Source organism: Hydra vulgaris, chromosome 12 (genome assembly GCF_038396675.1).
Source record: "Hydra vulgaris chromosome 12, alternate assembly HydraT2T_AEP".
Taxonomy (NCBI): domain Eukaryota; kingdom Metazoa; phylum Cnidaria; class Hydrozoa; order Anthoathecata; family Hydridae; genus Hydra; species Hydra vulgaris.
Genome location: NC_088931.1, coordinates 16,299,889 through 16,315,697, shown reverse-complemented (window position 1 = coordinate 16,315,697; position 15,809 = coordinate 16,299,889). Strand labels below are relative to the sequence as shown.

The 15,809-nt window shown below is 29.8% G+C and overlaps 1 protein-coding gene across 1 annotated transcript; it reads right to left on the bottom strand.

Annotated features, from left to right (window-relative positions):
• Nucleotides 1–8,070: 8,070 nt before the first annotated feature.
• On the bottom strand, nucleotides 8,071–11,788 carry LOC136088509 (uncharacterized). The gene is made up of 2 exons (XM_065812355.1): nucleotides 11,516–11,788; nucleotides 8,071–11,388 (listed from the first exon to the last, which is right to left on the bottom strand). The coding sequence occupies exon 2, from the start codon at nucleotides 10,131–10,133 to the stop codon at nucleotides 8,472–8,474; it is 1,662 nt and encodes a 553-aa protein (XP_065668427.1). The 5' UTR covers nucleotides 10,134–11,388; nucleotides 11,516–11,788; the 3' UTR covers nucleotides 8,071–8,471.
• Nucleotides 11,789–15,809: the final 4,021 nt, after the last annotated feature.

The following is a 15,809-nucleotide window of genomic DNA, read 5'->3' as shown; positions in this document are numbered from 1 at the left end:
TATATGATTTTTTTCGCGATTTTTTAAATTCGCTTTTGCACTTTAATTGAAAGTGCAAATGTTATAAATGTTTACAACTATTTTTACAACTTGACGTGATGGTGAAAAATGAGTTGCATATTTGAAATCAAAATGAGATATATACAAAAAACAAATTGTTTGCTCGGCACCAGAAAAAAATTTTTTTGTTGACCTGTGTAATAATACAGTAATCATCATTGTAATAATAACAGTAGTAATAACAATAACAACTACAACTATAAAAATAAAAGAAGAAATATACAACAGTAGCAATAATCAAAAAAACTAGCAATAAGCAACCCTTAATAGCGATTATAAGTAATTAAATCATTAATAACAAAAACACTTTAATAACTTGATATATTATTTAAAAAATTAAATACAAATTTATCTATAAATAATATTTTAACTTTGACTCCCTATCAGCAATATAATTGCTTATAGTTAACGACACAATTATAATAGACCGCATTAACATCAGTTAAGTTCTTTTTAAAATACGTCACAACACAGGTACCAGAAAATGAAAGTCAAGTAAAGCCTGCAAAAATCTAAAAAAAGAAATTAAAAAAAGTTACAATTTTTAATTAAAAAAGTATTATTTGCATTTTATTGTTAGTAGAATTAGGATAATAATATAACAGAAAATACAAAGAATAAAAAAATAGCTATAACAGCCTAGGTCTATCAACACAAAACACAGCAACAATAGCGCATAGCATAAAATATTTGTAAACACACAATACTGTCTCCCGAGTAATTAAAAAAGTTTTACTAATTCTCCCTCTCATCAAAGAGAGAGAGAGAGAGAGAGAGAGAGAGAGAGAGAGAGAGAGAGAGAGAGAGAGAGAGAGAGAGAGAGAGAGAGAGAGAGAGAGAGAGAGAAAGAAAGTGTTTCCAAAGCAGCATGTTAAAAAAAGTAAAAAAACACCCAATAAATAGTAGTAACTGGTTTTATTATGTTACCAGTAAACAAAATTATTTTTTACATTTGTTTTAATTTCCAGCATTTCTTAATTAAGCTCCAGCTTCTCTCTAACTGTTGACTAATGATTAATAGAGTAAATTTCACATCATATTAAATTTACAAAATTAAAACCATGTTTCAACAGTAAGCAAACTAATCAAGTGATGACAAAGACAACTAAAAAAAAAAGAAGAACATAACTATGTTTGAAATTGTGAAAAAATTTTAAATCATTTAAATTCAAAACTGTTATTAATTGTTACTATAAATAGTAAAATTCATACTTTGTTTTGTTCTAAATTGTCTAAAGTAAAATCAAATTAACAGACATTAACACTGTTCGACACTTAATTCTGGCAAGTAAGCTTTCTGCTCGCTGAGTAGAAAACTTACTTGCCAGAACTTTTATTTCTAACATTTCCACAACGATTAATTTCATCTTGCCTAGACCTATCTCTTTTACTTAAATACAAGTATTTTCAAGTTGCCTATTAATATTTACATTAATAACTTCTTTGAGCCTAATATTATCCACTTCAATTTCACTATTATCATTAAACATATTGTCAATAACCAAATACGCCATAGCCTAGGGGCCCCGCAAAAAAAGGGGCCCCAAAATCGAATTGCAACGAAATTAAATTTTAATTTTTGGAAAGTGCATACATTTTCATTAGAAAGCAATTGTGTAAAAAATTTTACTTTTTATTTTTCTAAATATTTTCATGATTAAAAAAAAAGAAAAATATTTTAAAACGAAAATTAAACAAAAAGTATTTTGCAACATTTTGTTCATTAGTATAAATAATAACTTTAACGAGCAATCAACTCAACAATTTTATTTAACATTTGACATTTTTTTAATAACATTACGTTTTTTTATTAAAAGTTCAACCAAGAACCTTCTAAAATATTATTCTCTAGAATTACTTGGTTCAACTTATCAAACTAAGAAAATAACGATAATAAGGGCTGTTTTTCTAATTAATTAAATTTACAATAGTAGTAAACATTATTTATTAGCAAAACAGCCTGATTAATTTTCCAGATTGATATTAAAAACGGTAGTTAATAAATTTGCTTTTTTTATTATTTGTGCATAATGTTTTAAAATATTTGATTTAAAATAAATTGAATGCGTTTATTTTAAGAGAAATTTTGCACGCTTTTAAGTAAAATAACTTCGTAATTGAAGAAAGTAATTGTTTTAAATTTTAAATTGCATTAAACTTAAGCAATATTTTGGACGTTTTTAAGTAAAGTAAATAAGTGCGCTGGGAAATAAGTAATCATAAATTTTTAACGTTTGTTTTCCTGTTTATTTTTAACAAACTTGCGCTTATTTATGTAGACTATTTTAATTAATTTTAATAATAAAAAATAGTGGAGTGTTATCTATTAGTAAAATTAGTGGTCGTAAACAATAGCAATTAAATTAATTAAATGTGTTTATTTTCAGAACCTTTTAACAGATATGGGAAGAAGCTATGAAAGTGGAGCTGCAAAAAAAAAGAAAAAAAAAAAAGAAAAAAACATAAAGAAACATCGAAAACTTGATAGTTTTTTATTAAAATTGTCATGGTATTACACCAACTTCAGCTAATCTTGCAAACTGTGGCATAAGTAAAGAGGCAAAAATATTGGATTTTGTAGAGGACTCAATTAATGAAACTCAAACTTTAAACAAGCAATCGGAACTCAATAAGGAGAGAGTATGTTTCCATATCGATTTGCTATTGAATAGGAAAAGTGATCCAGGACTTTAAGAAATTCTTTCAGCTGAGGATATACAATTTTGGATTAAGAACGGTCCGTTAAAATGTCAAAATCCAGATTATGACTTTAAATCCTCTAAAACGATGTATCAAGATTGCAATCGATATTGCTCAAAAAGCTTGTTTATGGGGAAAAAAGTAAATAGTGAAATGTTTAATAGAGAATGGCTCATATATTCCCCAGCATAAGGTTGTGTATTCTGTTTTGTCTGCAAGCTTTTTGAACATTCAAAATGTGCTTTAGCTTCAACAGGATATAAAGATATAAAGATTCTAGTGTTCAAAATGTAGGTAAAGGGGAAACTTTTACTGAATCATTGAAAAGGTTCAATTATGGATGATATTGGTCCTCGGCAAGTGGGACAATGAGGTGTATTGCTTTCCTGGACTTGTTGAATGCATGGCTGACAAAACAAAAAATGTCTGCAAGGCATTACCAATGCATTTCGTTCATTGACGGTGCAAACAACGCACTTTTGTGACTCTGTTGAAGTGGAAGTTGGGAAAGGAAGACTCTCACCAAGCTCATCCATTGAGTTTTCATCCAAAGCACTAAAGTTGTTTAAATACTTCAAATACAATTTTCCATATTTCATAGAAAAAGACAGATTATCAAATAAAGTTAAGTTAATTAGTTTGGTAAAAAGGTTAAATAAGAAGTGTTATACAAAAACTTGGAAAATTATCTTACATAGCTTTGAAGTTTTGAAGGAGATATGATACTGATGATAGGAATTTCTCAGTTGTCTAAACTCCGTCTCAAAGGTTTTTCTCAAAATAACGCATTTTTTCTATTGCACTATAGTCGCGTTTGTCACGGCGGACTGGCTGATTGCAGGCAAGCTGTTGAAGCTCTTGAATTGTATGCACTATTACATGCTGATTAAGCAATTTCATAAACTGCCAAAATCTGCTATATCGATTACCCATGTTTGTTTCAGACGTCTATTGAGACCTTCTACATTGTTATTGGTTTTGTGATTCAAGCCATAAACACTGAACCCTTCTGGGGTCACTATATTGAGCCAATACCTCTCAAAATACCTTTTAAAAGCAAGTAGTTTGCTTTTGATTTCGCCACTGAGTGTTGCAATCTCAATAACTCGAGATCCCCAAGCAACCAAGATCTTGTTGCAGGAAGGAGACAAAGTGCCATAACTTTTCGTGCCCACTTCTTTACTCGAATTTGGTAGCGGTATTCCCTCTGAAGACCAAGAATTGCTAATTGCTTGGTGATTACATTTTTAAAATGAAACCTAAAGATAAGGATTTAAAGGAGATCATTAATTGATAACAAACTATGAGAAACTTTGATAACTTGGAAACTGGGGCAAAGTAATAACAAATAAATAACTTATACCTGCAACCATTCACCAAGCTTTCACTCCAAGTTGTTCTTAGAGCATTCTGTACTCCTCGTTCAAAATCCGTGGCTGGAAAGAAATCTAAACTTCTTTTATTTTGGAAAAAACAAGCTTATATAGAGCCTCGAATTTGGATGCCATTAAAGCTCATACAGCTTGAATAGATGTCCCCCAAAGGTGAGGGTTATCAGGATCAAAATTCATCTGATCCTCATCTGGAATTGGATCTTCAAGCACTGCTGAATACTCCACAGAAAATATCAAGAGCTGATACCACTTGCTTTCTTCCATGAATGGTGTCATGCTGGAAGTACAATAAATGTAACTATAACTTACAACTGTAAATAAAAGTGTTCTACCTAAAGTTTTTAGTATATTAATTTTTCGTCTTGGGGCTGTCCATTAGTTACGTCAACAAAATAGAGGGGGTTCTGAACTTTTTTGACAATTGTTGGCAAAGGTGAGGGAAGGAGGTCAAATAAAGTAAACGTCAACTATGTTACTTTATTTTTTTTAATTTCATTACTCAAAAAAAGAAAAATTAGGCTGCGTTTGTAGCGTAGCGTCTTTATTTAGGTGGGGGGAGAGGAGTTATTAAAAATTGACGTAACTTTGGAGGGGTTAGGGTGGGGGGTGTCTCTGGAAATTTGACAAATTGTTGACAAGGGGGAGGGGGGAGGGAGGAGGTAAAAATTGCCAAAAGTTTGTTGACGTAATTAATAGACAGCGCCCAAGATAATTTTTTCTTTGAAAAAGTAAAATGCATACATATAAAAACCTGATTGTTCCATCAATAAAACACACTTTGGCCAAATTCGCCTTGTTAATAACTAGCATATGCCCAAACAGCAATGCTACGTTGTCCTGTTCTGCAACTGATCCCACAAAAATGTCTCCATAGTGATGACATTCTTTTTTATTCAGAACTTCAGCAGCTTCTTTTGGTGATTTTGGGTTCGAGGGCTCATTTAGCCTTCTCCTTTTCTGAAGACTTGGGATAATTTGAGGAAAACTAACAAATTTAGAAACAACTGCAGGAAACTCACTCACAGTGTTTTGAAAAATTGAGCGCAGGTCTTCAGATGTTGCTTCTGCTTTTTTCTTCATGGTACTTTTAGCAAGCAGCACTTCAAAGTCTGTTTCTTTTGAGCTGCAATTGTGAACAGTTGTAACCTGAAGTTTATTTTCATGAATAAAAGCTCTGCCTTTGCAGTTCATTCTTATAAAAAAAATGGCTCTTAAGATGCAGTTTATCTTTATAAAGTTTATCTTTAGTGTATCCAAAATCACCAGTCCAAAAAACTTTTGAATTTTTTCTTTCTCCTTCAGTTTCATTATAATTTTTTGATAAGTTCTCTAACGACATTTTGCAATATTGAGTTTCTTAAAATTTTCTTAAATTTCAAGTTTAAAATCGAATTGAATTTCATTCCATGTGCAAATTAAACTGTTCATTTAAACTGCTGCTCTCCATTGTAGATATGCTAACTTCGTGTAAAGTTGATGCGACATTTACATGAAAAGTTAGGAAATATTCATCGAACTCTTAAATAAGTTTCTTATTGAAAAGTGATTTAGTATTAAAAGTTTCTTAAGATTTTCTCCTAGTACTGGTTTTTTATATATATATAAAAAAAAGTGTGATCAGAAAATCACATTTTCGTTGTTAATCATTAAAATGAGTTTTCGATATTATTCCGTTTTTATTGTTTTCGACATTATTCGGAAAATCACATTTTTGATGTTAATCATTAAAATTTCGATCTTATTTCGTTTTTATTGTTTTCAAAATTGTTCTGCATTTGTGAATTTCGATATAAAAACTTTTCGATATTAATCTGAAAATCACATTTTCGATCTTAATCATTAAAATGGGTTTCGGTCAGTTATTTTTCGATATTAATCATTTTTTCGGTCAGTTAATTTTCGATACTATTCCGCTTTTCCGTATATTACACATATGTGGCGTTGCAAAATATTTTTGGCCAGTAGGCATACTGGTCCAGGTGCCCAATTTCTGTTTCTCTGAAACAATAACTTTTCTAAATAAAGACAAAAAAACTTTTTAAATGTATCTTAGGGCTCCTAAACATTGCGGCTCTAGGTTCAGTTGCTTGTGGGACCGTAAGTTTTGCTTATATAGGCCTTGCAGCGGCTAGGCCACTGATACCACACGCAGATATTTACGTGAAAATTTCTAAATTTTTCATGTACATATAAAATTATCGAAGTTATTTAAAGATTATTACAGTCAAAGGATATTCTTGAGCAGGTGAATTTTTTTTTGTATCAAAGTGTCAAAAAAATCTTTACAAAAATAAAGCGTCCTCTTAGAAAGTTCGGGACTCCTTAATCTTCAGGGCATGGTGTTATAGCCCCCATAGTTCAGGGCAGGTTTAAACTTTCTCTTCTTAGTTTTTAAATAATAAATACATTTGCGCAAAAAACATGCTAAAAAGAACTAACTATTATGCCAATTATTTTCCATTCAAATAAACTGTCCTTTCTGAGTCTCCCATGGGTATATGCACCTTCTGCTAAATGCCTTGTTTCAGCTTTGTTTAAATTCCAGACCTTTCCAATGGTTGGCCAGAGAGTGAATATTTTTGAGACGGTTTGATTTAGAGAACGGTTATTTTAGCTAAATCATAGACCGGAACTAGAGAAGGTTTTAATCATGGGTAGAAATCTATTATTGATATTTTCAAACAGGGAAGAAATACCTAAAACGGTGCAAATCAAATGTTGCGGCAATCTAAATATTAGTGACTTAAAGTTTTACTTTTTTGCATTACTTTTGTACAAGATCCTGTCAAAGTTATTGTAAAATAGAAGTTAATTTACTTACTTTATATAAATTACTATTAGTTTACTTTACAAATTATATAAAATGTAAGCTTGTGTAATTTAAATTTTATTTTATATAATTTATTTTTAATAAAGGTTTGTTATTACTTTTAAAATAAAAAGTTCTTACTTAAAAATTATTATTTTATTTGTAAATTTAATTTAGATTTGGTAGCATATTACTTTTATGTAATTTACTTTCATATGCAGGTTTTTTTTCCATGCTTTATATAAGGTTACTTTCTATATATATATATATATATATATATATATATATATATATATATATATATATATATATATATATATATATATATATATATATATATATATATATATATATATGTGTGTGTGTGTTTGTGTGCCACAAAATTTGAAATCAATTTTTGAAAGCTTTTTTCTCAACCAATTTTGCTCAAATTTTGCACACTTAATCATTTTCGATGACAATACAAGGAAATGGAAAAATTTGACCAAAAAAAGTTAATTAAGTTAACAAAAATTTAATTTGTATTTTCCCATACATTTTATTTATTTGATATGAATTTGCGTATTACGTCACAAAAATCATTGATTTGCAAATTATTTGCAGTTTCGAAGTCATTAAAGCGCAGCGATTCAAAACCTATTGTTTTTTAAGTCTTAAGTTATTAAGTTAAAAAACAAAAATTTAGTAAAAACAGAAATTTAAAAATTAAAAAAAAAATAAAAACAGTTATTTTTCCTTCTACAAAAGATTACAAAAAAAGAATTTCTAGGCCCAGTAGAATTCTGCTTGCATAAAGCATGGATTTGAAAAAAGAATTTTTTTTTGATTTAGGGTAGGGTGGGGCAAGATGCCCCCCTTAACAAACTTTAGCGTATATAACAAATACTTTTACATTTTCTTGTAATTTTTCTTTTTAATATCAAAATCTACTTATAAGAGAAGACATTGGTAAGATAAAATAACTACTTTATTACTGGTGATAATTTTTAAAATTAAAAAAACTAATAATTGTGCAAGGAGACATCTTGCCCCAGCCATGGGGCAAGATGCTCCAAAGAGTGCATCTTGCCCCAAACCTTTTAAACAGTTGTTAAAAATAACTATCAGTTAAAATAAAAGGTATTAATAGTTCTTTATTAAAACTCTTTACATTTTATTAAAATAACTGAAATATAAACACTGCAATTATTCTATGCAATTATTCTATGTGTTATTCTATGTATTCACTGCAATTATTCTATGTGTTGAAGATAAATAACTTTTTTTAATTTATATCACTAACATAAATGTTCAAATAACATATACATGATTATGATTCACAGTAGTAGCTAGGTCTGAATCATCTGGACCACATGAAAAGTGGTACCAAGATGTACATTTACTACATTGTGTCCAATCATCAAATGGTGGCACATTGTATGGACAAGAGCATATGGTGCATTGAGTTGTATCAGTGATAAAAATTTCAGAGGCAAAAACCATATCTTTCTTCTTTTTCATTTGTTTCTTTATGCCATTAGGTCTTTCTGCTTTTGCTTTTCAGGCTTTTTCACCTTTTTTGTCTTCAAATTTATTGATTTCATTTTTTGCTTGATCCCCTTATTAAGTGCAGCTTTTTCTTTACGCAATATGACTGCTTGTTGCTTTTTTTTTACATTGTTTTCATGCTCTACTAGTCGCTTCTTGAAAGGTGAAGAAGTAAGGTTTTCAACTGACTCTGTCTTTCTCTTTCGTTGTCTTAAAACAGGAATTTTGGGACATGGAGAAATTTTTTCCAAAATATTTAAGGGAGAATTAAGGCCAAGATACTCATCAACAATTGGCAAAACTGCATCATCAACAGCTTTCAATTTTGCAGCAGTAGTTGTTGTGCTCATGACATTTGCCAACTGTATAGGTGCAACAAGTGGCAAATTAGGCAATTCACTAGATTGCTGACAGATTTTCAATGGCTCAGCTTCATTAGTGAGCAAAGCTGCTTCAAAGGCTTCATCATTAAAAATAAGGTAATTTATTGGGTACAAACCAGAGCATCTAAAACCATTGATTGCTTTGTCAACGTTTGCAGTGAAGTTGTAGGCAGTTGCAAAAATACCTGCCGTGTCAAAAAATGAAATTCTACGCCCCTGATGTGATAACATCCAGTTGCTTGCTGCTGTATTGTAGCCAACTTTCAATGGTTTAAAAAATGTACGATCTAAAGGTTGCATCTTGTGTGTACAATGAGGTGGAAGAGTTATGAGATGGATCCCATTGTCACGACAAAAGTTAATGGCCTCAAGTGTTTTGTGACTGTGATGACCATCAAGTACAATTAATTGCTCATTAGTTTTAGATGCATGAGTCACAGCAACAAAATGTTTTAACCATTCAATGAATAAAGATGAATCAGTCCATCCACTGGAGCTAACTCTAATAATTGAGCCTGAAGGTGCACCAATAGCCAGCCTATCAGTCATTCGCTTACAGGGAAATATAAATAAGGGTGGGGCATAAGTGCCACTTGCACTCATTGCACACATGACTGTCACAGTAGCACCTCTTTCTCCACTAGTTATTTTCGAAACTTGTTGTTTGCCTTTTGTTGTAATTATTTTTCCTGGCTTATGGACATTTGTGATTCCAGTTTCATCCATATTCCAGAGCTGTTTGGCTGAAAACTTATGTTCCTCAAATGATGACTTGTATACTGAAAAAAACTGATTTACTTTTGGTTTATTGAAGCCAATGGCTCTGCTTATACTGGTGGCTTGTGGAGTTCGAATAGATAGTTGTGGATTGCGAGACATGAATCCTTCCAGCCAATCCACTCCTGCCATTTTTGACTCTTTATTAAAAGGATTATCGATTCCCATTTGCTTAGCAAAATCATATGCTAGGCGACGCACATCTATTGTTGTCAAGCCAAATAATGCTGTTTCCATAATCTGAACTTGTGTAACAATCTTTAATTCAAATTCTTTACTAAAAAAAGGAAATTTTTCACCCAGAGACAAACCACCAGCTACTTTTACTTTTCCATCTCCATGACGTTGTAATGTTTTTTTATTAATACTAAATTCTGATGCAACATTCTTTAGACTGCAGCCCATCTTTATTACATCTAATGCTGACTTTATTCTATCATTTGTTGCACCTCTCCGTGTTTTTCGCACACAATTTCTCACCATTATTTGTAATATTTAAATATGTATCTAAAGAAATATTAAAACCTTAAAATTTTAATTATATAAACATACCAACACATACACAGTATTATATAATTATTCAATACATTATTATTTTATACATTACATAACATCTATAAATTAACTCTCTTTGAGTTAAATAAGAACTTACTAAAGTTACATGTACATACAAAATTACTCAAGATTATTAACAATAACACGATGTTGCAATTATTAATATGATGTTGCATGCTAAACACAGCTCCTTTTAATAGAAATTGTATTATACACATGTAATAATATATGAAGTTGTATTAATACAACTTCATTCAGCTGAATACAATGCATATTTGTAAAAGTTTTACAAATATGTATTGAATTGCAGCAATAGCATGTGATACAGCTCCATTTTACTTAGCATATACATTATAACATTTACTTAATATATAAAATTATTTTAAAAAGCTATTTATAAATATGTATAATAGTTATCAACATATAAACCAACATATAAACATTTTCAATAACTAAATTAGTAAACGTTTTTATGTTCTAAACACACTTTAAAAATGGTAGAAATTCCGTAAAACCACGACGCAAGAAGCCCTTTGAGGGCATCTTACCCCACGTAACCGAGGACATCTTGCCTCATCTGTAGTGAGTGCAAGTTTAATACAAATAAAATTAATTTTATTGCTAAGTTATACAATTTCTTGACTATATATTATTGTGGGATAAATTCTCTATAAAACAACACATTTCTTACCTTAATCGCATAAGTATTGCCAATCCAATAAACATTCAAAATTAGAAGCAACTTACTAACAAAATACTCCAAAAAGTAATAAACCGATTTAAACCTCACCTACCAGCAATATTAAAAACATTTTTTATTCCACTATTTTGTTTTAACTATATGAATAGTATTATAGAGGGATAAAACATTACCGTCCTATGATACTCTCACATAAGCAAAAAGACTTCTTGCCCCACGGGTCATCTTGCCCCACCCTACCCTACCTACTACCTACTACCTACAACCTACCTACTAGTTTCATATAACTTTTTTTTTAATTAGTTACTTTTATAGGTAAATGTAAATTACAGTTTGAGGAACTTTTATATGATGTAATGTAATTTTCAAAAGTAATTAACTTTTAAATGTAAAAGTAAACAGCTTTTTCATGTAACTTTCTTTTAAATATAAAAGTAACTTACTTTTTGATGTTATCTTCTTTTACATAACTTACTTTTGAATCTAAAAAAACTTACATTATAAGCTAAAAGTCGTTTCAAAAAAGTTAATTACTTATACGGAAATGTAAATTTACATAAAACGTCTAAAATTACTTATGTAATTTACTTTTTGATAAAAATTAACTTACTCGTGTAAGTAAATATAAAATCTTTGCTCAAGTATTAGTATGTATAGGTCAATGTATCTTTTTTTTCGTTATTTGAATAAGAACACAAGTTTACATTTTCTTCAGATATATGATTTTAACTATCAAGATAATCTAAAGTTCTATAATTTTTATCTTAATTTGCACAAAATATAACAACTTGCATTAGATGACCTTCCTTAAGCATCGCTAAACTTCATTCAAACAACAACCATTTTGAACAAACTACTTACTAGTTCAGAAACTTACTAGCATAATCATGCGCAAATAGTAAAAGTTACAAAAAAATCTGCTGTAACAAAAAATAAAAAAAATATTGATTTTAAAAATATTGATTTAATAAAGAGCTAAAACACCTTGATATCACAGGGTTTTGCAAGTTATAAGTGCACGTTTGTAAAGTTATAAGTGCATTTATAAAATTAATTTTAACCCTTATATTTTAAATATAAATGAAAGGCAAAATACGGAAAACAATTACGGAAGAAACTAAAAATACGATTATTTCAATGAGAAATTGTGAAAAATATTAAATCAAGGAAATATCCAACACTAGTAATTTAACTCGAAATGCTGTTAGTCGTGTTATAAAAAATAGTGATAATAGTATACCCTTCACGTCGTTTACAGTAATAAGAAAAGAAATGTATAAAATTAAAAATTCTATAGATACAAACATTGAAGAGACATATGGCTATTCTCCAAAAGATACAAAAGCATACTTGACAGTTCCTGCAAATAAAGGACAGAATGTTAGCCTCATGTGCTTAATTTTCAATTTTGGAGTTGAATGTTTCCAATACAAAAGCGGCGCATACAATACACAACCATATATGACTATCCCGATATGACTATTGAAGAAACTCTAGAATATATTTTATCACCTGATAATAATTATAGTCAACAGAGCAATGCCTTTTATATAAATATGAGAAAATGGTAGGAAAAGGCAATAAGGAGAGAAGAATTTATCTCATTAAAATATTTGAAATGATTAGTTTATTATTTTTTTAATAATGTATATTTTTGTATGCCTTTTTAAACATTTATGATTAAATAATGTATACTATTTTTTAAAACTTATGGATAGTAAGTATCTAATATAGAAAAGTTATTGATATAAAACAATATGCTAAATTAAGTACAAATGTGAGGAATTTTCCCAAATTAATCACTTTTTTTTAATCACACTCTGATTCCTATGATGTAATTTAATTTAATATTTTGCGCAATGTTTTTTATTTTTTTAAATTAAAAAAAATAATTTCCAGAAAAATATATATGCACTTAAAACTTTGCAAGCGTGCACTTAGAACTTTGCAAACGTGCACTTATAAATTTGCAAACATGCACTTATAACTTTGCAAACATGCACATATAACTTTACAAAACCCTGTAAAGTGTAACATATATGTGTGTGTGTGTGTGTGTGTGTGTGTGTGTGTGTGTGCGTGTGTGTGTGTGTATTTATATTTATCAGAGCCGACGACGCCCCACACTTTTTTTATAAAGGACTTTTTTATTTTTAGAGAAAACTCTTGATAAAGAGGACTTTTTTTAAAAATAGACGGTTGTGCTCCATCACTTCGAAACCCGTGTCGTCGACTATGTTCATGTATAATTTCTTTTAACTCTACTTTGTTATAGTTAGCGATTCTTTATTTTTTTTTTTTTTTTTTTTTTATTCAATTTTTTTTTGTTCTTTAATCCTTACAAATTCGTAAAATATAATAGAATCTTTACAGAGTAAGTAAAATTTAAAAAAAAAAAAAAAATTTACAAAGTTACGTTGTACAAAAAAATATATAAAGTAAAACTGTAAAGTATTAGAAATTACTTCAAAGAACGCGGAAAACTTGCAGAAGACCGATGGTCTTGTCGTCAAGAAACCGCTATGCGTTACTAATATTTTTTGATGCTTTTATTTAAAATAAGTTTATATATATATATATTTTTTTAAAAAAACAAAAAAATGTTATCGGTTTTCGGCAGAATGAGGATAAAAATCCAAAAAACAAAAAATGCAGACAAAAAGAAGTTTTTAATTTTATTTCAATACACATTAATATAAGTAGGTACACGATTTGCTAAATAGGTAAATTGCTAAATAGGTAATATATAGTCGTTCGAGTGTTGATAAATAAGCCTATTATTTGCTTTTGTATTTTTGTTATTTCTGTTGTTTTTGAGTTATTTAGAGTTTTTTGGGTTATTTAGAGTTTTTTGAGTTATTAGAGTTTACATTAGTTTCGGAACAAAGTTAGATTTATACCTAGTTTTAAATGTTTTTGGGTTAATAAAAGTTCATAAAGTTGTTAGTGTTTAAAATGAGATCTTTTAATAACGTTATCAGAGTATTTAAGTTATTCGATTTTTCCAGTTGAGTATTTTTTGATATCAATTTATTATATAGATAAGGACCACGGTACGAAATGGAAAAGTGCGAGAGATTTGTTTTTTTAAAAGGTACGTTGAAGTTTCCCGTTCCTCTGGTATGGTATCTATTTTTGCTATTTTGGAAAAAATTCTTTGAAAAGTAAGAAGGAACAAGTCCAAGTTTATATTTGAGCATAAATAACAAATTTTGGAATATATTGATTTGATATACATTTAATGCTTTCAAATTTTTTAAAAGTGGCTCAGCATGCGAGAGTCTATCCTTTTATAGTTTTATAGTTATTGACGTCAGACAAAAACAATATATGCATATTTATGTATATATATATATATATATATATATATATATATATATATATATATATATATATATATATATATATATATACATATTCTTTTTTTTTTAACATCTTCGCTTCCAACAAGGCTGCAAGCAGCCACTAATTAAAATTGGAAGTTACTGAAAGAAAAAAGATGAAGATTGTAGAGCAAGATAACGATTGACGGACGACTTAAAGGATTGCAAATTATATAAATCAGGAAAGCAAGATGAAGGAAACGAATTCTAAAGAGCTGATGTTCGAGGAAAAAAACTAGACGAATAAGCGTTTTTGGAGCACTTAGGAACAGTCACAGAAAAAGGATTACACTTAACTGAATGTCAAGTAACACGAAAATAAATTTTAGTAGATGGCACAAGAGACGCTAGCTCTTTAGAGCAGTGCCCATTATAGTATTTGTAGAAAAGAGAAAGAGAAGCAACATTACGACGATGTGATAATGGTTGGAGGTTGGCTGCAAGAGCAGGTCCAACTATGTTTACAATGCGTTTTTGCACCTTGTCTAAAAGAGAAAGGAAATCATTAGAAGAACCGCCCCAGATATGGCAACAGTATTCCATACAAGGCCGGATTTGAGATTTATAGAGATAGAGAATAGAATCCGAAGTAAGAAAGTGACGAGCTCGATAAAGAGATGCAACCTTAGCAGATGCTAATTTTGCAACTGATTTGATATATGGTTTCCAAGAAAGATTGGAAGTAAGAGTTAATCCTAGAAGATGAAGAGTAGATGACTCATCGAGTAAATCACCATTCATAAATATAGGAAAATCTAAATTATTGCAATAACGATTGGCTGAAAAAAAGCTTTATCTGAATTAAAGTTCACCAGCCACTGTGAGCCCCATGCTGTAGCAGAAGTAAGATCCTTTTCAAGCTCAAATGCCCCCTCCAAGAAATCAGAGAGTGTTGGTTTCTTATCATGACAAGAATAAATGGTAGCATCATTAGCAAACAATGCCACCTTAGATGTGAGAATATCTGGAAGATCACTAATGTAATTTAAAAAGTATATAGGGCTAAGGATAGAGCCTTGAGGAACCCCTGAAGTTACAGAATAAGAAGAAGAGTGCTGTCCATCGAGGACAATTTTTATACTACAATTAGAAAGGAAGGATTCAATAATCTTAAAGATGTTGCCGGATACACCATAAGAAGAAAGCTTATGGAGAAAACCAGCATGCCAAACTTTATCAAAAGCTTTTGAAATGTCAAGAGCGATGGCCTTAACCTCTCCACCTTTATCTAATGCACGATAAAACCTGTCAGTTATTACTGTTAACAAATCAGCTGTAGAACGAGAAGATCAAAATCCATATTGATTGTCAGAAAGTAAGTGATTAGATTCAAGATGAGAAATTAAGTGTTTGTTAATTAAAGATTCAAAAACCTTGCTTTTGATAGGAAGGAGACTTATGGGACGGTAGTTAGACAAATCAGATTGCTCTCCAGAATTTTTGAAGATAGGGATAACAGATGCCGCTTTCCAGCAGACTGGAAAACAAGACTCTGATAAGCACTTGTTGAATAGTTTTGAG

Excerpts from the sequence above, each read along its gene's own strand:
- LOC136088509 (XM_065812355.1), bottom strand. The coding sequence starts at position 10,133 with ATGGTGAGAAATTGTGTGCGAAAAACACGGAGAGGTGCAACAAATGAT.